At 38.9% G+C, this 22,579-nt stretch overlaps 2 protein-coding genes across 9 annotated transcripts; one reads left to right on the top strand and one right to left on the bottom strand.

Annotated features, from left to right (window-relative positions):
* Window positions 1-790: 790 nt before the first annotated feature.
* Window positions 791-22,167, bottom strand: soat2 (sterol O-acyltransferase 2). The gene is made up of 16 exons (XM_085275187.1): window positions 22,074-22,167; window positions 14,864-15,005; window positions 14,665-14,723; window positions 14,415-14,554; window positions 14,265-14,318; window positions 13,052-13,159; window positions 12,128-12,410; window positions 11,122-11,197; window positions 10,359-10,443; window positions 9,902-9,947; window positions 9,514-9,643; window positions 8,968-9,065; window positions 7,433-7,531; window positions 7,113-7,248; window positions 6,536-6,681; window positions 791-5,288 (listed from the first exon to the last, which is right to left on the bottom strand). Exons 2-16 carry the CDS (start codon window positions 14,940-14,942, stop codon window positions 5,232-5,234), a joined length of 1,596 nt encoding a protein of 531 aa, XP_085131313.1. The 5' UTR covers window positions 14,943-15,005; window positions 22,074-22,167; the 3' UTR covers window positions 791-5,231.
* LOC146575016 (uncharacterized) lies at window positions 17,284-20,782 on the top strand. 8 transcript variants are annotated; one of them, XR_014892519.1, is made up of 10 exons: window positions 17,284-17,507; window positions 18,221-18,246; window positions 18,556-18,641; window positions 18,790-18,822; window positions 18,919-19,008; window positions 19,420-19,491; window positions 19,600-19,688; window positions 19,801-19,905; window positions 20,182-20,284; window positions 20,364-20,475. XR_014892519.1 is itself a non-coding variant. In XM_085275191.1 (9 exons), exons 2-9 carry the CDS (start codon window positions 18,240-18,242, stop codon window positions 20,621-20,623), a joined length of 543 nt encoding a protein of 180 aa, XP_085131317.1. In that variant the 5' UTR covers window positions 17,284-17,507; window positions 18,221-18,239; the 3' UTR covers window positions 20,624-20,706. The 8 variants fall into 8 exon arrangements, 5 of the variants coding, with proteins under 5 accessions (XP_085131317.1, XP_085131314.1, XP_085131316.1 ...); XR_014892520.1 differs by adding an exon at window positions 20,525-20,706 and having other exon boundaries at window positions 19,600-19,905; window positions 20,182-20,416; XR_014892518.1 differs by having other exon boundaries at window positions 19,600-19,905; window positions 20,364-20,476.
* Window positions 22,168-22,579: the final 412 nt, after the last annotated feature.

Here is a 22,579-nt window from a genome sequence, read left to right as displayed (position 1 = left end):
TTCAACATGCACTAATGGAATAAACACTGTTGCAAACCAAGCATCACACAATGAGCCTGCACTGCAGGGCCTGCTCGCGAAACACAAGCAAGAGTACTGAAAGGATCCAACATCAATATCCTGTATCCAGACACCACAGGACACCCCTGAGAGTCTGTCCGTCATCAGAGCGATCAGTTTGGGTAACAGGAGGGAGACCTGCACACTCTGAGGGGAGGTGGTTTTTCACGCTGTGGCTGTTGGGTGTATAATAATGCTGTGAGTATGTGTAAGTGGGATCAAACTTTGTGAAAACCTACAGAAAATGTAACATCCTCGCCGTTTCCCTCAGATTATTGAACATTTTAGCCTCTTTAAGCCCTTTTTTTTTTTTGTTGTTGTTTTTTTGTTTTCAAGGCTCACGGCTGTACTGTTGCTGTTCAAGTGAACACCGTGAAGCTTTTAGCAGATGAAAAAGTTTATATTTCTCCCAATCATAGAAGTCCTATTGTAAAACGAAGATTTACCAAATGAATTACCAGCTGTTCCATTTCTGCTTAATTTATATAAAAAGCTTTTCCAGTTTCCATGACATTATGTGGCTAAATAACAAGAGATTTCACTTTTTTATCTTTATTTCTGCAAAGCGTTATTCCCTTTTGGATTCATATGCAGTGTGCAGAAGATAGAGACTCATTATTGGCAATGAGGTATGTATAGATATTTCCTGATAATGAAAGCTGGAGATAAAAAAAAAAAAAAAAAAAAACAATATGCAGATTTTTTTTTAAATAAAGAAAATGCAAACAAATTTAATTTTCAAACATAAAATTTAATGTACTAAATCCATTCATTTCTGCTTTGACACTGACTCTAAAACTATCTGTTCTGCATTTGCCTCCATGAGCCCCGTTGGTATTACAGTATATCAGTTTACAGAGCATTACATCATTAATGCAAACACTGTACCAATGGTAATCCTCTTCTTCCTGGATGACGTTGCAGGCAGGCAAACAGAGGCTTTGTAGCATACTGATAAGATGCTGTGCAGCCTGTGGTTGGCTGGTTAAGATACCTGCTTTCCCAGCCAATCCCTGGCAGCTGAATGTCAACCGAGGCAGGATTAAACACGCAGCGCACACACACTGCAGGCCAGGTGCCCGGTGTTTGTCAAAGCCTGTTTAAAGTTTTCTGTCACTTTTAAGTTTTTTTCAGTCCTACAAACAGAAAACTCATATAAAAATCTACAATAACAAAAAGAACAAAAGTGTTTTGTCTGGAATAAAAATAAGCTGAGCAAGAAATGCAATTAAATATTCTAACTGTAATAAACCTGAAGCCTATAAGGCCTTGTTAATACCATATTTAAATTTATTTAATGCTTAAAAATATTATTTATTAAGATATTGTATGGCTTCGTACAGTACTTTTTTCTCCTCTACAGTACTGTGTATATGACTAAGCTGACTTCTCATATAAAATGGGAAACAGCTGGGCTAGCTCCACCTATCAAAAGTCTAAATCTCACTGAACTACCATGTTGTATTATGTGCCGTTGTTATCAGATGGTATGATGTTCTATATCAGCGGTCCCCAACCCCCGGGCCTCGGACCGGCACCGGTCCGTGAGTCGTTTGGTACCGGTCCGTGAGAGTTGAGGCTCAGGTGTGAAATGTGTGGTTTTTATCAGTTTTCAGCGTTATTTTGTTAGCGTTTTTATCGTTAACTCCGTTTTCCTGGGTCTTTTCACGTGTGTTATAAATAAATCTTCTATTTTTCAGTACCAGTACTAGTTTTATTTTGTTGTATTTTTCCGCGACACCTTAAAGGCCGGTCCGTGAAAATATTGTTGGGCATAAACCGGTCCGTGGCGCAAAAAAGGTTGGGGACCGCTGATCTATATGTTCTACATGCTCGGTTACAGCCCATTTTAATGAATACTAGAAAAATTTGCATTTCCTGCGAAAATGCAGTGTGGATGCTTTAAGCTGAAGCTGTCTGCAAAAACTAGCTGAAAAAGCTGAAAAGTTGCAGAAATTGTAAAAACTTTGCAGAAGCAAAAGAAGTTTGCTAAAATGTAATAACTTAGCAGAACTGCAATATCTTAGAGGAAACATAATACTTGGCAGAAATACAATAGCATAGCAGAACTTAGCAGAAATATTGTGATTTACCAGAGACACTGTGATGAACTATGAATATTGTAATTTTAAATTAATACTATGTTTTAGCACAAATACTATAATTTGACAGAAATACTATCATTTGGCAGAAATACTATGTTTCAGCACAAATACTCTGGTTTAGCACAAATATTATAACATAGCATAAATACAATTATATAGCAGAAATGCTATATTTAGAAAGAAAAATATAATATAGTAGAAATAGTATGATTTAGCAGAAATACTGTGATTGAGCAGAAGTACTAAGATGTAGTAAAAGTACTTTGATTTAACAGAAATACAATTATAGAGGAGTAATACTTTAAAATGGGAGAAATATTGATACACATACACAGAGCCTAAAGGGAAGAGTATTTGTGCCATGGAGTGTTAAGAATGTGAGGTCCATATTAGAAAAGCTGGTAAAATCATAACAGTTTGCAGAATTGTAATAAATGATGAATATGAATTACTGGTCTGTGACAGTGTATTAATTTGTAGGGAAAAAAACATGTTGACCAAGGTGGAATCGAACCCACGATCTTTGGCTTGCAGACCCGTGTCATTACCAACTGCGCCACTGGGAAAGAGAGGAGCCGTCTTGAAAAACAGGGTGATGAGGAGTCAGAATTAGATCGCGGTGAGAGGCGAAAAACGCCGTTTTTTGGAGTTACAAAACGTTGTGTAACTCAAAAACTAGGTGGACTAGAGGCATATTTCTTGTGCTGGGTGAATCAGCGGACTTTGGTGTACTTTGACTGCGATTTTCATTGCTCTTTGTACAACCGTCGCTGAGATATGACGAGAGAGGAAACGGAAGACCTCAGACATGATTGGCTGGCTGGGAAGCCGTGCAGGCCCTGATATGTGATATGTGTCTGAGTTCGCACAGAGGATTGGCTGCCTGGCAGAAATATATAGAAATAGTATGATTAAGCATAAATACTACATTTAGCAGAAATACTATATTAAGCACAAATCCTATAAAAAGCAGAAATAGTATATTAAGCACAAATCCTATAAAAAGCAGAAATACTATATTAAGCACAAATCCTATTAAAAGCAGAAATAGTATATTAAGCACAAATCTTATAAAATAGCAGAAATAGTTTGATTTAGCACAATAGTAATAAGTTAAACAGAAAAATTGGAAAAGCAAAATGGACAGCTGAAAAAATGCTGAACATGCTGAGAGTCCCTCAAATATACTTGTTAAATGACAAAAATCAGCAAAAAAAATATATAACAGCCACACAATCAGAAATATGTACACAGAAGGAAACACACATGCACAGAGAGACACACACACAAGATCCAATTCAGTCAACCAGTCTAAATATATTGAATTTGAATCTTAGAATGAGATCATCCCATTAAAAGCCTTTCTCTCTCTCTCTCTCACACGCACACACACACACACACACACACACACACACACACACACACACACACAGAGGGAGAGAGAAGTAAGTTTCTAGGTCAGCCTGGGAGCTGCTGAATTTGAATCCACCAATCAGAGTGGCTGTTTACGTTTTCCCGCCAAAACAGGTGCATCTGTTTACACAGGCAGCACAGAGAGGCACAGGATTATTGCAGTCTATTTCTCATAGTGACGACTCCCCTCAAACAAATGACCATAATTTCCTAACCGTAGGGGCTAGAGCGGTCATTCTTACACCGTTTTGTTCAGAAGAGATGGGGGAATCTTCCAGTGTTAACAATTTATCATTAAAATATGAATTATTAAAGATATTTGACTTGTAATGCACCATAACTGAGTAGAGTGAAGCAAAAACTGCCTTGACTTGCCCTCAAACAACGCTTTGTAACTCGAAATCTATTTGGAGCATTGATATCATTCTTTCACCGTAAGAGACAGCAGGCTTTGGTGAACAGTCATGGAAATTTTCAGGTCTCTGTGGAAATCCAACAAAAAGTTATGACGAGAGAAAAAAGTGGTTCATTTCCAGAGTTTGAAATCTGAAGAAATCTGTGCGACGGACGAATTTCCTACCCTCAAACAAGTCCAACTCATTTCAGAACGGTAATAGGTGAGAAAGAAATTCTTGAATTGTGAGCGTCAGGAGTGTCTGAAGATATACCGGGACAAGCCTCATGTCTTAAAGTTGCTTCGTTAAGGAGATATGACGATTCAAATATGCCTCTCATTACAGAAATCCAGCGATGATTTTGAACAAGCTCTCCATTGACTTTCTATGCAGAGTTTTGAGAGTTTGTGTTGGTCTGAGGAGATTTGCCAAAATTCTATAAATCCCACAACAATGATAGTGACATTTCCTGAAAGCCAGCAAAAATACCTACGTTTTGATGTATAATTTGTGGAAGTTGAGTGAAAATTGAGCAAGTAGCAAACAGTTGTTCGGACATGAAGAGAAGACTGCAAAAGCTTCAGTGGCACACTGGAAGCCAAGAGCATAGCAACCATAACAACGCATGTATTTTGTGAAAAATCACAATTGTGCAACTCAAAACTTTAAGAGGCATAAAAGTAAAACGGTAAAAGATTTGAAAAAGCTGAATCACACATGAATAGCCCAATAATTTGTGAACATTTTAAAGTTTGAATGCTTGTTCTACGTGAAAATATGAGGAAGTAGTTAAGTTTCAGAAACAAGCAAATTTTAGCAGAATTGCAGAAGTTTCCCATTCATTTCAATGGGACAAATTAAGCTTAATATTTTAAAAGGTATAATAGTGAAAAATACCAAAAGACATAGCACACATTAGCAGAAATAGCAGAATAGTTTAAAATTTGAACGGTGAAAATCGGCTGAAAATTGTGGAAGTAGTTAAGTGCCAAAAAGTGTACGGAAGTCCCAAGAGGAACTCAATAGTGTGGATGCTTAAAGCATCCACACAATTAGTGATAAAAATACCACCTGCACAAATAAAACCTGAAATAGTTCAGTGACACAACATCCTGACTGCAATAAATCTTTTACGCACTGATAACAGAAAACCTTGCTCTCTTCCACACTCAGTCCATCAGGCCTTGCAGAGCTACATCTTCATTTTCAGACTTTCAGACTTCATCATTTATTCCTCCTGCCTGCGAGAGGGATGGCCTCATCTCTGGTAGCTGCAGGACCAAGATCGAGGCATCACCAGCTCCCAGAAGCTATTCTGTTGAGAAAAAGGAAAAGAATTGGGCCAAATATACATGCCTCACTTCTCCTCCTTCTCCTTCTAGTAACTTTAATCATTTTATTAAATTATTAGTAGATTTAACATCCATTTCTCTCAAGTTACAATCTCATTGTGCAGAGAACTTCTATTTGTAGACAGATGTTATCTGTGTTAAGCTATTGTGTGTGTGAATTATTCCACTGGCTTTAGAGGATTCCTCCTCTGGGGATACACGGACATACAGTTGTTCCTAGTGTGGTAAGCACTGAGCCCATCTGTCGAGCAAATCCTTTACATCTCTGACTTCATCAGACTCTTGGTGTCGGAAGGCAACTTTTAAAGTGTTAAAAACATGTCACACTTTTATTCACATCTGCTGCTCAACACACGTGAATCTGCAGCACGGGATTACGTGTACACGTGTTTACACAAATGCATGTAGTCTGCAGGACGGTAATGAATATATGAATCACTGTGGATGAGAACAGACAATTAAGTCAAGATAATGAATGAGTGGAAGAGGCTGTTTGTTACCACTCTCATTTTGCTGCTGACGTCTGTGTGACATCCAGCAGTAGTTGCGTAATGTGCTTGTGTACATGAGTTTTTTCATTCTCGCCTGAAGTTTGTTCACCCGTTGACCTATTTTCCATTTAGGGGTCATCTAAAGCAGGGGTCAAAGTCAGTCTAATGACATCTACAAAAAAATAACTTGGTGTTTAATTTGAAACCCACAACTTTAAATCAGGATAGATCTGCACAAACCTTCACTACTCGTGCAGTTTGGGATAAAACTGTTTTCATGCCTTCAAACTCAATAAGAAGTCTCTCAGAGGTGAATTCTCCTAGCATGAGTACACATTTCTTCATAATTCTTCTGCAAAAAAGAGGTCACTCATCTCTTTTTCTGTCAATTTTTATGGATTTTAGCAAAATTTGTGCTTCTGTATCCAGAGAAGTAAAGTAAGATAACTGACTGAAAGCATCTTTTGTGACCCACATTTGATGCTATAAAATGTACTTGTGTATGGCTTCTTTCTGAAGAGCTGGCTGATTGTATTTTGAGATTGTGCGTAAGCCCAGTAAGACATTGTGGGAAAATGGCTTTTTTAGGATTGCTTTCTATGTGATTCTATTAAATGATATGAAGAAACTATTTATAGAGGAGAGGAGAAAAGGCATTTTCTACATATAAAGGAAAAACTTTACAAACAGAGATCTCGGTCAAACGTGGGAGTACGTACTCCTGTCCGTGGGCAGTATATCTGGGCGTACCACTCCTGGCAGTACAGGCACACCTGCACACCCTGACCGATGAAGAGACACACCCACATGATGATGTTGCAGACAGGGCTCTGTCGCTTGTCGGTCATGGTGAAGTTGAATGCCACTAAGAGAAGATGGGAAAGGGGATTTGTTAATGGGCTTTCGGTTCTTTCTTTGTATCTGTTATTGAGAGAGCAGGAGGTCGATAAAGGGACAAGGACACGCAGAGAGAAGAAACCAAAACATTGAGTGAGAGTCCTATAAAAACAGACTTTTTACAGTGTTTTTGTGAATAATTGAAGAATTTAACTCGAAAGTTTGAAGGCACACTCTTCAAAGCAAAAGCCGTTTACATATTTTTAACAAGCTATGGATAGGCATCTCAAACACAGTGCTTTTATCAGCGGTAATAATGTAGACATGAAAAATGTGTCTGTGTTTTTCTCCCTTTAAAAGGCTTTTAGGCAAATGAATGAATTTCTGTAGCTGGGTCAGCACACAAGTTACTTATGCTGCGCTAACAACTGTCCCATGAATAATAAACACACCCCTCACCTCCAAAGACGGCAAAGAGCAAGAACATGACTGGGTAGAAGAAGCCGAACCCCATGGCCAAAGCATACTCGTGAACGACGGCAGAGACTATGAAAACCGAAAGCATGGCAGCAGTTCGGAATTTCCTATTTGACAGCTGCAGGGATTGGAGAGTGAACAGAAAGAGGATTTGGCTAAAAGTTCAGGGGTCAGACTGACTTAACAACAGTTAAATTGCCACACACATGCTGGTTTATAAACAGAGACGAAACCAACAGAGTTATGGGATTTGTTTTGTTCAATATACATGTGTTAGTCTGCAGTATTAGTACTCTGCTCACCCAAAGAAAGTCCCTGTAGCCATAGTAATACAGCCAGTCATGAACCACTATGTTCCAGGTACGGTAATAGTTAGCAAAAGACGTAGAGTTCCACCAGTCCTGAAAAAACAACAGAGGATGAGTCACTCATCAGAATAAAAACATCAAGAAAAAGGGCTGAATAGGAGTGAATGTTTATTATTGATCATCTATTTCTACTGATGAGAGATTCGCTATTATTAAAACATCTTAGTGTATACCAAACCCTACAACTAAGGATTTGTAAATGGGTCTTGGAGGTGAAAGCAATGCAGTTCTGCACAGTGCATCAAGTTCCTGGGTGGGTATACTGGTTTAATCTTCATCAGTTTAAACAGACACCTCGGTGCAATCTCTGATTGTGTGCGACACCTTTCTATAAAAGCTGCACGTAAATTTCAGATGTGAGAAAAACAAAGCCAATGCATGCATTCTTTTCAATGACCAGCAGGAGGCGACTCAACTGGTTGCAAACTGACTATAAAAAATGTGACTTCTTAAACACAATCTAACGGTTATATTGTTTGATTTAATACACCATGCTGCTCATTCTGTCATTTATAGTCGGATTTAGAGTTGTTGACAAAAGAGGGTATGCTTTAGGGTGTGGCTTCCTTGTGAGTCATGTGCAGTATACTCAGTGTCTAAGTCAGACTTGTCATTACCAGTTATAAAATAACAAGATAGGAAAAGTCCAAAATGCTCAACCCAAGGATTCAAAACAGCACTTCACTATCTAATGGGTGTTGGCACAGTGGCATGGCCATCATTTATATACAGTCTATGCACGTTTGTCCCAACTGTTTCAGCTGACAAGCAGTGTCATTTGAACATTATTAAACCAATAAAGTGCCATCACAGACATGCATCTAGGGCAGATAAGAGGTTTAAAGGTTAAGAACAATTTGTAGCCACATTGTAAATTAGGTGAATCAACTCCTGTAATTAACATAAAATACACACACTAGAATCTTTTCAAGATTATTTAGCATTTTTAAAACAAAAATGAAATTTGCAAAACACTGTCTCGCTGTCTTACATCCATTTTTTGCACAAACCTACAAAAAGCCCCATGGCTAACCTTAGAGTATGATTATGACGAAAATACATAAGAGTGAAGAAAAGTCTCACTCACAACCACACAGACGTTTTCTGGTAAAATCCTGCCCCACATTCCCCCAAGTGCCTTGGTATCTTTTATAGCTAAATTCATTCAAACTCTCAGGCGTACTTAGAGTGCCATAAGCGAATAAGATTTGTGGAAGTGAAAGTGGCCAACCACTATAAGCAAGTATTTTCAGCTCTTGCTCAAGAGCTATATAAATCAACAGGATTCAGCGATGGAAAAGTAAAACTGTTTGGGGACCAGCAGGTCACCCTGCTGCCATTTCACTTGTCATTAATCAGAATTTGCTTGTCTGTAAAAGTAAGCATTTCAGAAAATAATGAGTCTACAGCACAGAAACAGGAAATGACCACTGGACCAATTAAAGTGTCCACAAAAATCAGCCGCACACCTTATAGAACATTCTGTCAGCAAAACGCAGGAGCTCCCCGAAGAGGTTGAGCCAGCAGTGCAGGAAGGCAAAGAAACACAGCAGGAGGAGCATTATTCCTGCAACACACACACACAGAGACGGAGAGAATTGCATGGAGCAATTTTATTTTGGGCATTGCCCCCAGTTTTCTCAGAGGAATTGTAACTTGGCACAGATGCTATTGCACTAACTCGCTCTTCACTCAAAGGGAGTCATAAACATTTCAGCCTTTGATTACTTGTATCAGATTCATGTTAGCATCTTTCATCTTATCACTGTCTTAACGACACTCTGGAGTCCTTTCCTACATTGCAGGCTTAGTAAAATATTAACCAGTGCTGACTCACACGCATGAGAGATAATGGATGTTATAAACATAAATGATGTTACAATCAGAGTCAGAGATGAACTTTAACCTGCACACAGCTTCTTTCTAACGCTGTAAGTGGGGAAAAAAGGGAGGAAAAAAGGCCACGTTGAGTTTGTGTGTGTACAGCTGAGGACTCTTTGAATAAGAGGACATACCTGGTAATATAGAGTGAAAAATAGCCAAAACCATTGTTCGTTTACTGAAAGGCACGTTGGTCTGGGTTCTAAAGACCGGCATGCAGAGACGCACCAGGATAAAGTAGCCGTAGAACAGGCACCCCAAAATCTGCAAAGGGAACATCAAAGAGGTTCGAGAACATCCCATAAAAGAGGAAATGAAACGGAGAACACACACGAGAATCAGAAGTACAAATGTGGAAATGGCTTAGCGATAACTGCGATCAGGGATATATTATTACTTAAGATTATTTCAGTATACAGAAGTAAAACTTCTTTTTAGGTCAGCAGACACTACCAAGTCTTTTGTTAGATATTCAAAGCAAAAGGGCTGAATTATAAATAGGAAAGCAACATTTTATCTCACCATGCCAAGAGTAATGCCAACATAGTTCCATCGTATGTGGCGATTTCTGCAACAAACGGACATTTCATAAATTTCAGATGCAAGATTATTCTTAATGTGTGCTCTGTTCTCAAATTTTTATCAGTTTTCATGTTGCCTGAATTTGTCTCTAGTGTCGCAGTCCAGATTAGGGATTCCACAATGCATCTAATCTCAGATCAACATGACTGCTTGTAACTGCATCTTGTTGTTTTTCAGCCGTCGTTAGATTTATGTTTGTAGCTGCTGAGCTATAGATTCTGAGAGATGGGATTTGATGCTGTAATGAATAAAAAAGAAAGTCACTGCTGGCTTTGTGAGTTTGTGTCACATGACAGAACCTCCAGTTTTAATGAAAACTGGACATAGATATTTTTGATAATTACTAGAACAGAAGAGCATAAATAACCAGCCAAAATGAGGGGTTAATATATCCTACCGAGGGTATGATTCCCTGTAAATGAGCGTTGGACAGAAGAGGAAGTACAAATAGCTGGAAAATGTTGGGAATCTGTGATTTTCTCCTGAAAAGACAAAGACAACGCTGTTAGTGTGGCCATCATGTTTGTGTCCAAAACCTTTAAGTTATTTTAAAAGTGGCTTCACATTAAAGTCTTGTTGAGTCATTCATTATTCATTTAATTTCACAGCTTCACTGTGCCTTTAATGCAAGAACCTGTAAACAAGTGGCCATCTTTAAAAATTAAACAACACTCGGGTTGTCGCTGAATCATTAAGCCATTATACCAAATTATCTGCCTTAAAGACTCATCAGTTTTACTAAATGGTTTGCTGTAGTTTGTTCCAGCTAGTGTGGCGTCCTTTAAACACTTGTATTACAGCCCTGCTCTATAAAAAATGTATTTAACGGACCTTCTGTGTGAAGAAATGATCTTAACTTCCATTTCGATTTTATGTCAGTTTTACTACTTAAGTCAGGACTACAGTTTTCTCCAGGGGGCATTTGTTTTAAGTATTCATGTTTTTGCTCTTGGTCTCCCCTCATGTTTCATATTTTTATCTCCCACTAACAGACCTGTACAAGAGCATCTCTAGCTGCAGATTCATTGTTAGTTTTAAAGTTATTACATAGGTAACCTGCAGAGTTCTGCTTAAGTCATTTTTCCCCCTTGTTTCCGGGAGTGTCACTGTGAGTAATGATAGCGCCCGGAGAGAAAATACACCGGACTTCAATACAATACCTTCCTTTGGAGCATTCTTCATGATAACAGGAGCCGTTTCTCTTAAGAACGAGTAGGTTTTCATCAGGAATCGAATCTGGAGAAAATGGATACAGTTATTACGTGAAGGGAGACAGTGTATCAGTATTAGCTGCTTCTACTGTAGATGTTTGTCTTCACTCCAAGAACTGACAAGCTGCCCGAAATGAAACATCCAGATACTCACATCTCTTTTTTTCTTTTTTGTTTCTCTTTTGTTGTTGACTCATGATTTATGTGCACTCCCATCAAACATGAAGCAGTGCAGCATGGTGGGGCAGAGAGCAGCACAGTTGCAGAACTTGGCTTAATTTGTCATAAACTGCAGTTCAGAGATGATGCACAATCAATCTGCGTAGAGCAGGGAGCATCATAAAGCAGCAGTGAACCGCATTTTGGGGCAATTCAGGGAGTTTGAATATTTAATTTCTGCATCAAACTCAGCAGTTTTAAAATGCCATGAACATCATGTAAATACAAAAAAGACTGATTGGACTCAGTCAGATGAGGATCATGGCCGGGTTTCCCAGAAGCATCTAAGCACCGAGATTATCTCACTCCATCAAACAGAGCTAAAATGATTTTAGTGCTAAGACTGATTTTGGAGGCCGGGGCCGATGTGATAAAGAGGATGAGGAGGTATTAGTGTATGGGTTTGTGATGTTCAAATGCTGGCTGCAGTGAGATCTGCTGCCAGAGATGCTTTCTCCTTTGGTGACTTTCCAGTTGGAAAGCTCCCATCTCTGGCTAGCAGGCTATCTTTATCACAATGTTCCAGCTGAGGGCAGTGAATTACTGCTTCTACAATTTGGATTACCTATGATTGCCAGTGAATATGTGTGTAATGTTATCTATGATACAGTGTGTTTCTAGCACAGGTCATTACCAATAATCTTTTTTTTTCTGTTGCATTTGAACACAAAGTAGCTCTTTACACTGAATATGCAGTAAATGAAAAAATGAGCGGCTGCACATGTGACAGACTCACCTGTTCCAGTATCACAATAAACCGCGATGCAGGTGGCAACTGGTGGTGCACAACAACATAGATGGGGAAGACTCCAAGTATGCAGGTCTGTATGAGATACAGGATCAGCCCCATCCCCAGAGACAGCCCCATCTTGGAGGGGACTTTGTGGTACAAAGAGCCCCAAAACAGCAGGGTGTAATAGGGAACGCTCAGGGTGTAAGAAAACATGATGGCCCAGGCTACAGTGACCGTCCCCAGCTTCCCAAAGGCGTAGAACAGCAGGTCAAACTCCAACACTAACCTGGGATTGAAAACCAACAAATAAAGAAATAAAGAACAAAACACAAATCATATTCATTATTTATTATGTATTGGAAACCACTTTGATTGTATTCAAACACAGCTGGGTTTTCTTTTCATTGCTCGAATCGTGAACGCCATTGAATATTTTTCCTCTGACATTCTTTCATCCAAAAGGCCCCTCCAGTGATGATATTAATAGATTTTAAACACACACTTACAGCTGTGTCTTTTTTTTTAAAGAACAGTGTCACAAGTGTGATAGTATTATTTGTGTACCATTATTTAGCGCATGTAAATAAAAATTCACTGTTAACTGAAGCTGAATGGATCAAATCATTTGCACACAGCAGAGTTGCCCACTGGCACTAGCTCAAATGAGGAACATTTGCAACTGCAAACAAAAACCAAATCATTACGACACTGCCCAAAGCAAGAGAAGAAATACTCAGAGGAGTTGATTTGTTATCTTTCTGCTACCAGATGAGCAGAGGGGCAAGGAAGGCGGGAGATAAGAGAACAGGAAGTCTTGGATTAATTGAGTTTCTGTTAGATTTGGTTCAGGGTTAAAGAGTTTGACACATGGCAGTACCACACACACACACACACACACACACACACACATCCACGTGTCCCACTGACCTGCCCTGATCGATGTAGTCAACAGCCAGAGTGCTCAAAAAGAAAATGATGAGAACAGCTATGAACATGTGGTAAATGGTCCGGATGTGGCTGATCTCGAACAGTTCGCTGAGAAAGAAGAGGAAAGACACAAATAAATACACAACAAAATCAATAAAATGGCCCCATGTTTGATAAATCTGTGCGAACTCTGCTGTGAATATTGTAAAGGTTTACAAAAACGTGCTAGTCCCATCTAAGTTTGCAGTTTGATTGGGTGCGCCTTGCTAGCTCTGGGTTGGACTCCCTTTTGTGTCGCCGATTCATGAAGGTACCGGGGACGTTCCTCAGAGATTTAAGGCCATATTGAAGCGACAGCATCAGACTTATCTGATGCATGAGGTAAATCTCATGTTCCATCACAAACCAAAGGTGCTCTCGGATTGAGATGGCATGTGACTGTGCAGGACATTTGAGTACAGATGGCTCATGTTTATGCTGCTGGAAGCAGCCATCAGTAGATGAGTAGACAGTCATAAAGGGATGGAGAGGGTCAGTAATGATGCGTAGGTAGGCTGTCACATTTAAATGATGGCCACTTGGTACTAAGGGGCCCAAGGTGTGCCAAAATTATACCCCCCATCATCAAAGCATCACCAGCCTGACCCATAGACACAAACGGGATGAATACATTCTTCATGTCGTTTACACCAAATTCTGACCATCTGAATATAGCAGCATATATTTAAACTTTAGATTTAGGCAACGTTTTTTCAGTCTCCATTGTTCAGTCTGTATGTCCGGTATGATCAGGAGCCCAAGTGAACTTTCTGCTCCTGTAAGCCCATCTGCTTTTTTGACCCATTCTCTGGGAACCATCGAGATGTGTGTGGGAAAATCCCAGTAAGTCAACAGCTTCATTCAGACCAGCCTGTCTGGCATAAACAACCATGCCACGTTAAAAGTCACCTAAATCATTTTTTTTCTCATTCTTGTGTTCACTTTGAACTTCAGCAGGTCACCTTGTCCATATCTACATGCCTAAATGTGCATTTGATGCGCTGATCAAATAAATCCATTAACGAGCAGTTGAATAACCTAATAAAATGCATAAACCATGCATATATCCAATTAAATTAGAATTTTCTATTTGAAAACTATGTACACTGACAATCTGTAGATGTTAAACCCAACTCTGATTTAATTTGGGTGTTTTCACATCTTTTATACTCACTCCAGCAGTGACGCCCTGGCCATAAACACTTTGCCATCATCCATTCTCTGAGATCTGACACAAAGCATAAACAGAAAAACAGTCACACACTTCAGTGATTAGCATAAAAAAATATGGTGACCAACAGACCAATTTGTGTCTCATTCTTACCTGGATGAGCTTATATTTTTTGTCTTTCCATTTACTGTTGATTGGGTGTTGGAGAGGGACTGGACGGACTCAGTCAGAACTCTGTCTAGAATTTCATTGAGCTGATCCTGGACCTGCTCCATGACTTTTATTTTGATCTTCTACAAGAGGAAAAAATCATTTCTTTCAAATCACGTTTCAGTAACTGTGTTGCCTTTGTAAACCACTTTCCTACTTTCATCCACCGTTTAAAGAAACAGTGATGAAATACCTCAGTACATCGTTCCCACTGCCTCGCATCTTCTTCCACCACCTTATCATGATTGCCAGCTGCAGAGAGAAGAACAGATGTTTCTCACATCGTTCGCTAAACTTTTAAATATACTGAATATATCTTTCACCTAAAACTGTGTAAAAATAGACAGAACTGAAAGATCAGCTTACAGTATAAAACAGTATTTTGTCCATACCAGAGCTTGAGTTGTCAGATGACTGTCGGGGCTTGATCTTCCGATTATACACCCTGCTATCGGCCTCCTTGGTCGTCATGGCTACCCTCACGACTGGAGGTTAGTCTGTTTTCAATGAATGCACGTGCTGTCGTACTGATGCCTGTCAAAGTGAGTGATGTAATGCTTTTATTTATTCCATGTGTATAGCTCATGCCGAAATCTTCTAGGTGAATTGTGGTGAGTATAACTGTAACGCATTTATGTTAAACTAAAATAAGCTGTGTGCATTAATATATCATTCTTTGCAAACGCGCCAAATGTTGTAAATGCTTTGTGGAGAACAGCCTATAAACAGTAAGCAACTTTTACTGGTATAGTTTTGCACATTAGTAAGACACACATGAATGTTTAAGTTTAAATCCTTCATTTAGAATTAGTGTTATGATGGGTATATGTTATTATTTTGTGTTTTCACTTTGAATGTTGTGGATGTGTGATGTTTCCAGTGTCTGTGTGGCTAAGAAGCGTTAAAGGTAAAGACCTCAGGAGCAATTTTTCAACTTGAAGTATTTCTATATCGGTAAACTGCAAGTAGAAGAGGGAATTACCTTGTCGTAGTTCACGAAAGACTGAATTCACAGCAATAAATGCAAAATTAAAATAAGACTCACTATTAACCTCCTAGGACCTGGCGTCCACATATGTGGACATCACATTTTTGGGTTATTTAGACCAAAATACTCAATTTTGCTCTACAAGGGCCTGATATCCACTTCCGAGGACGTTATACTGCTACTGTTGTATCAAAATTTTAAACGAATATCCTCATATGTGGCTCTTATTTTTCTTAAAAACAAAAATAAGGTAAGGTAATAAGGTGGTTTACATTCATCGGGCCCCAATGTGACCAAGTATCAAAGAGAAATTAAAAATGCATGCCGTGGAAGAGTTCGGGTCTTAGGAGGTTAAAGTTTATATTCGATACATATGGCGTTATTTTTGTGCCACTATTCTGAGCGCACGTAAAAAAAATTTGCAGGTGCAAGTGTTGCATTTTGAGGAGAAATTTATTTTGAGCGAAGAAAAGCTGAATTTGAGTGAACAAAATTCATTGCTGCATGCAAAAAATGTATATCCGTGTTTGCTATTATCCATATACACACGCACAATAGCAGCCCCTCTCGCTCAGTTTTTGCACTTGCGCTCGCTCGCAATGTGTCGCTCGCGCTCTCAACATTTCTGCCCGTGCACGCTCAACTCTTTCTGTACACCGTTATATTTGTGCCACAAAACCAGCCAATCACAGACTTGGATGCAAAAAAATCTGATTGGCTGTTTTTGTCTCCAATCAGCTCGAAAGGACAAAATGCAATATCCCAGAATCCATTTCGTCCAAAGCTCAAACGAGGCAGTGGCGGAGGAACACAGAGTGGCGGAGTTTGAAATATTACTCTTTCTGGGACACAAAATAAACTTTTAAGATATTTTCATGTTAGAATGTAGCTGTGTGAACTTCAAATATCTGCTCGATTTATCAAGACATCACATATTTGCATAAGTGCTCCAACGTTTTCGGAGATGCCTGTTACCCACCAGCTGACCGGGTGGGAACTCGGGTTAAACATAATATATAAGGCTGAACTGACAAAAAAATCACCGACTACACCACCAGGTATTATTGGAAAAACCATAAAGCCTTTGAACGAAAACAAACGCTGTTGTGACAGTGATGTACACTGTTTTGTTGGTATATATGTATGATTTGTATCACCTTCATGTTTCCAGCTTTACAGCTGTGGCTCCAGCAAACATCAGCTGATACTAGAAATTAATTTTAAATAAATTCTAACAACAGCTGATCAATTTTGAACGTGCTGCTGTTGTTGTTTAGCGCAACATCCGCTGGTTTCCTGTTTCTGGCGCAAAGTGGGAGATAAACAAACAAGAGAGACGATCAGCTGATCATTGATCAGTTTCATGATTGAAGTAGCAACAGGAGAGGGAGGGAGAATGAGGAGAGAAGAGGCAGCTAAGACACAGAATAACTCCAGCTTTGTGTCTTTTTTATTCTCGCTGAAGTCTTTTCCCCTCAATACGGATGTATTGTAATTGGTCCAGCCCAGAGTTGATTATTACCAGTTGGCTAATCCACCACCTTTCATTGTTTATACCATTACAAAAACAAACAAACTAACATAAAAATGAAAAATCACCATTGGCCCACCGGGAAAATGCCGGGTAAATGCCCAATGGCCAGTCCAGGTATTCGGTCAGCTGGTGGGTAACAGGCATCTCCAAAAACGTTAGAGCACTTATGCAAATATGTGATGTCTTGATAAATCGAGCAGATATTAGAAGTTTACACAGCACCATTCTCGCATGAAAATATCTTAAAAGTTTATTTTGTGACCCACAAAGAGTAATATTTCAAACCCCGCCGGACGATCTGATTTCCTCGTGTCAGCATTGTTCCCACATCATCATAATTAATGTTGTTCCAGGTTCAACATTGCAAGTGACCAATCACCTTCTTGTGACGTCATTCCTTTGCGACTTCGAAATACCCGCCTTCGATTATTTCGAAATACAAGTGAAGAAGCGAAAAACCGCCGCCTGTCCGCCGAATTTGAAGTCAATTTAGGATACTTTCCTTTAATAAACGGTAAGCATTATACATATGTTCCTCACTTGGCTTGCTGTTTGTTTGCTAGCGATAGGCTACTTGACGACAGCATTAGCTAACCAGTGTTCTCTAGACCAGCGTTCCCCAACTTTTTGGGTGTTTCGTGGCCCGGGGGTTGGGTCAGGCAAAATTGCAGTAGCTTCCCTGATCATTTTACAAACATAAGTGAAGAGAATCTGGACTAAAAGGCCTAGACTTATGGTTGTGTGCTGAATCTATGAATCAAACTATCACCTGGAAACATAATTAACTGGTCCATAGCTGTGAAACTGGACATGAGTTCTTGATTCTATGGAGATTAACAGTAATCCAGAAATTTACAAATTTGTCCCTGAGACATCGCGTAAATGTTGTCCCAGGGACATCGCGTAAATGTTGTCCCTGGGACATTGTGTAAATGTTGTCCCTGGGACATCATGTAGAAGTTGCCCTGGGACATCGTGTAGATGTTGTCCCTGGGACATCGTGTAAATGTTGTCCCTGGGACATCGTGTAAATGTTGTCCCTGGGACATCGTGTAAATGTTGTCCCTGGGACATCGTGTAAATGTTGTCCCAGGGACATCGTGTAGATGTTGTCCCTGGGACATCGTGTGATAGCTTGTAAATAATGGAATGAAAATTATTGATTGTTATTAACTTGTGAAAAAGAAGTGTAACAAATCCACATGTTATGTTCTTACACCCTTACAGAAACTGTGACTCCTTCACAATGTCAGGTAAATGTCAACTCATGTTGAATAATCAACCAATCAAGCCTTTTATTATCACATGCAATGTTACACGTACAACTGCAATGAAAATTTCACCCCCTTCTGACCATACATATATTGCTTAAACATCACATTGGGAAGACAGGTCGGAAACAGTTAGGAAGGTCAGAAAACAATTTAATTAATAGATGAGGGGAGAGGAGGAGAAAAAAGAACTACAACCAGACAAAGCTCCTAGAAGACTGAAATGGATGATGGTTGCAGCATGCAAAAAGAAAATGATATCTGTTGACTACAGCATATGCTTTCTCACAGATTACCTTGTGGGAGTAGCTGGACCAAACTCTATTGGTATTTCAAGTTTGAAATCCCTGTTTGACCAGACTAACATTTCAGATGAGGTACCTCTTGACATAAAAATCCTTTTATGTTCTCATAAAACTAATGTTAAATTCTGCTTTAAATACACTTTATTGTACAATTTACTTAATGAATCGTATTCCTTAGTTCTGTTTTTATTTATATGTATTTATTTATTTGTTTTATAAGGTAATAGATGGCCTAATCTATTTGCAGTGTGAGGTATGTTGAAAAGCTTGTTTGATCATAATGACATAGCATGTTTACGTTTTTTGTAATGTATTTGAAAACATAGGTGTATTTATGTTATTTTTATAGAATTTCCCTCACATTTATCCAATACCAAGCCAAATCACTGGAAAAATTTTGGATGGGTCCACAAGAGCACAAAGTGCATACTTTTTGAAGGTATGACTTGGACTGTGGTAACTATGTTCTTATCACAAAGGGTTTATAAGTTGCCACTATAAACAAACAGCATTTTCCAAAATTGAAGCCTTGTCAGAAGAACCTGAAAAATACCTTTCTGAAACCTTTTCTGTGTAAAGACTTGTTCAAAAGCAATGCACACAGATTAAAACATTTCTGTCTTGGCCAACTGATAAAGAACACCAAAAATTGAGTGGTGCGTGTTGAGTCTGTGGTCTTGATTTGTTTTGTACACACTATAGAAATTAATTAATGTAAACCAAAAATGACACTTTCTATATGTTTGTGTATCTGCAGAATTAATTACAAGTCTCACCTGACAAGCTTTTGCAGTTTTGCAGTGTCATTCTTGACAGAAAAACATACTTGTCACATTATTTTTATTTCCAGAAAAACATCTTTCAGATGTATGAGAAATTGATTGGAGCCTGTCTGGAAAACGGCAGCCACTGGACCTTGTTTGTAAGTTGCACAGATTTTGCACTCTCTCTAGTGCATGATACTTTTCAGTGTCCCTCATTAGGAAAGCTCAAGGCCCAAGCCTACCATATCCATCTTTTTACAAAACAGTTTTGTGACATACCCAAGAGGACCATAGTCTATATGAATTCATTTGGCGAGTCGGAGGTCAGAAAAAGTGCGGTGTTGAAAAACTGGAGGTAATTAATTAACATATTTAACATAACATATTTAATTTAATTGAAATCATTACCGAACGTGGTTATTGATTTCTCTATATGCTTTTTATTTGTAATAACTGCGATCTCTCAGCTCATTTGCTTCAGCAAGAGGCTGCGCTGGAGAGTGGACATGTTGTCACATGTGAGCCACCCACATCAACAGGATGGGAACTCATGTGGAGTGCATGTCATAATGGTACTGAAAACTATAGCTTTAACCTATATAAGTAATGTTTACATTTTTGCCTATTCAGTTTTTAAAGCCTTAGAGGCAGGATGGTAAAATCTCAATTTTTTTTGTAGATTGAACCATTTCAGCAGTAATGCTTTGCTTTGGTTGCTCTGTTTTTTTTTGTTTTTTTTTTCTCGGGGGGGGGGGGGGGGGTTAAAAACAAACAAACATTTCTTTGTTAATCTAATTCTTTTTGTTCTTTTTTTTTTTTTTTTTTTTTTCTTCTTCGTCAATTATTAGTTTGCCCAATCTCTCATTGACGGTAAAACACAAGTGGAGGAGTACAACACTGAAATCACAAAGCTCAGGTCCCGACTTTGCCACTACTTATTTTCCTCAATAGGTAAAGATAAAATTAGCTGCCTTCTTTTTCTCTAACATTGGAAAATGTAACTTGTACTTAAACAAATTATATTTTGCAGATCGAACTAGGAAGTGCAGTCAGTGCTGGTGTGTGATTGCAGCCAAAGACCGGGTACACTATGACATGTCCTTAGCCATATAGATTGTTTATTTAATGGACTTTGTTCATTTGTTTTTTGTTTGTTTATTTCTTCTTCTTCTTTTTTTTTTTAATTCACAGGTGCAGTGCCAGAAATGTGGTGCATACAAGCACATGCGTTGTTCAAAGTCTGTTTGTGGCATCTGTATCTTCTGTGAGAGTAAGTCACAATATAACTAAACAATGTCCAAAAATGTTTAAAGTGAAATTTTTTTTCGTAATTTTGCCTTTGCACACCAGGACTAAACGCCTTTGCACACCAGGACTGTGTAATTAAAGTGGACGTTTCAAGATCCAGTTTTTACACAAAACTATTTTTTTACACAAAACTAACACTAGACGCCATAGATACAACGCATATTTTTATTTTAGTGGAGAAAAAACTGTTTCCATTAAGTAAGAGAGTTTAATGAGTCTAGCTGCCAGTACTTTACTGTTTACCTGTGTGTTTCAGCCTACCAGCAGCAGTGCAGCAGCTGCCACAATTGCCACGAGATTCAACCTGGCTTTAGCTTTTTGTTAAAGTTTAATAACGTGAGAGGATCTTCCACGATAAATTGAAAAATTACATCAGGTCACTGGCTCGTTGCTGGCTGGTTGCCTCATGTCAGAGATTATTATCATTCCTGATGAGCCTCAGTGCCGGTGTAGTGAAACCAATCGTGTGAATCCAAAACTGAAAAAGTGAACTGCTTGTCCGGATAAAGGCACCTGTAAGCTCGGTGTTGTGGAACAGTGGTTACCCACAGTGGTTTTCCACAACAAGCCACAAGTCACTGCAGTTCAAGCTAAACAATCTAAACAAATGATAAAGATCCGCGTCTCCACTGCAGGTTATAAGAGATAAGCTACAGCAGAGAGGTTGCATTGTGGGGTAAAAAACAGTCATTGACCTCATTAGTGACCCATACATTCTGGTCATTCCTCCATTAAACAGATACGCGTCAAAAAGAAATTCAGATTAGACGCTGTGCAGCTGCAGACACAGTCATATGGGGTTTTTAAAGCAAATCATCCTTATTGTAACAACTCTAAGATTATTAATGAGTCTATGTCATGTTTAAGAAAATATTTATTGGCTTGACCTCTTTTCTACTTGAGCCCGAGCAGCTGTTACTTTCCTTTTGATTTGTTGTATTGATGAACTTTGTCTCCCTTTGTCAAAATGCTAAACTGATGCTTCACTTAATTTCATGAGCAGCCAGTACTAATAGATTTTCAGCAAAATCTATGATCTGTTACGAAAACATTACTCATAGAAGCTGTTTTAAAAATCATATTTGGGTTCATGACCTACTTTTACCTACATGAAAAATTGCCTGTGTGGTTAGAGGTACATGCATCGGTTTAATAGCCCATTCACAGAAGAACCCTTGAACTCAATAACTCAGTTCTGCCATCATTATATAAAATTTATATCCAGCACGATGCTTCAAGACCTCTGATCTTCTTTAATGTTCAGTGTTGGCTACAACACTCATGTCGAGCGTTTCCTACTAATTTAAAAATTGCCCACAGCAGAAACTGCAGATTTATCATTCGTTTAAATAATACAAGTGTCAAATGTCAGACATCACTGTGTCGGGTAGATGTGACATGATCTATAAATATGCATTAGATGTGTACTCACAGTGTTTTAAGTTCAGGTCCACTCAGCAGTGCACAGGTCCACTCCTCTGTTTCAGTCAGTTTCCACTGACACTGACTGTTAAGTATGATGCAAGTCTTATGATCTGTGTCCCCTCCTGATGCACTTTACCCTCATGGCTCCTGGCCCAGGGAATCCATTGCCCAATCAAACTTTACCTCCTTGGCTGGACTCATGAGGTCATGCACAACACTGGACTGTGCCCTAATGTCTCACTTATCCAAGGTACTTAATACAAATTTCATTCATATCATGTATTTTGTGCACTACGTTAAAGGTATATAATCTGGGTCAAACTTCAAACCAAAATAGTAAATATCACAGGTCTATTTAGCATCTACAAATATGCTCTTATTTGGAAAAGCGTGTTGCTTATTGTTAAAGCACAGCTGTGTGTGGAAACAAGACTTTATTGAGGGGTCAAGGTAATGTTAATTCCAGTATTTTGCTGGGGATTTGTTGTGAGGTCCCACTGACCTCACTGGTGC

The sequence above is a fragment of the Mchenga conophoros genome, linkage group LG5, assembly GCF_057382185.1.
Source record: "Mchenga conophoros isolate Kocher_MC1m ecotype Shallow Benthic linkage group LG5, M_conophoros_male_GT1.1, whole genome shotgun sequence".
Taxonomy (NCBI): Eukaryota; Metazoa; Chordata; class Actinopteri; order Cichliformes; family Cichlidae; genus Mchenga; species Mchenga conophoros.
Note: the sequence above shows the minus strand (reverse complement) of the source record. Positions and strands in the feature narration are given on the sequence as shown.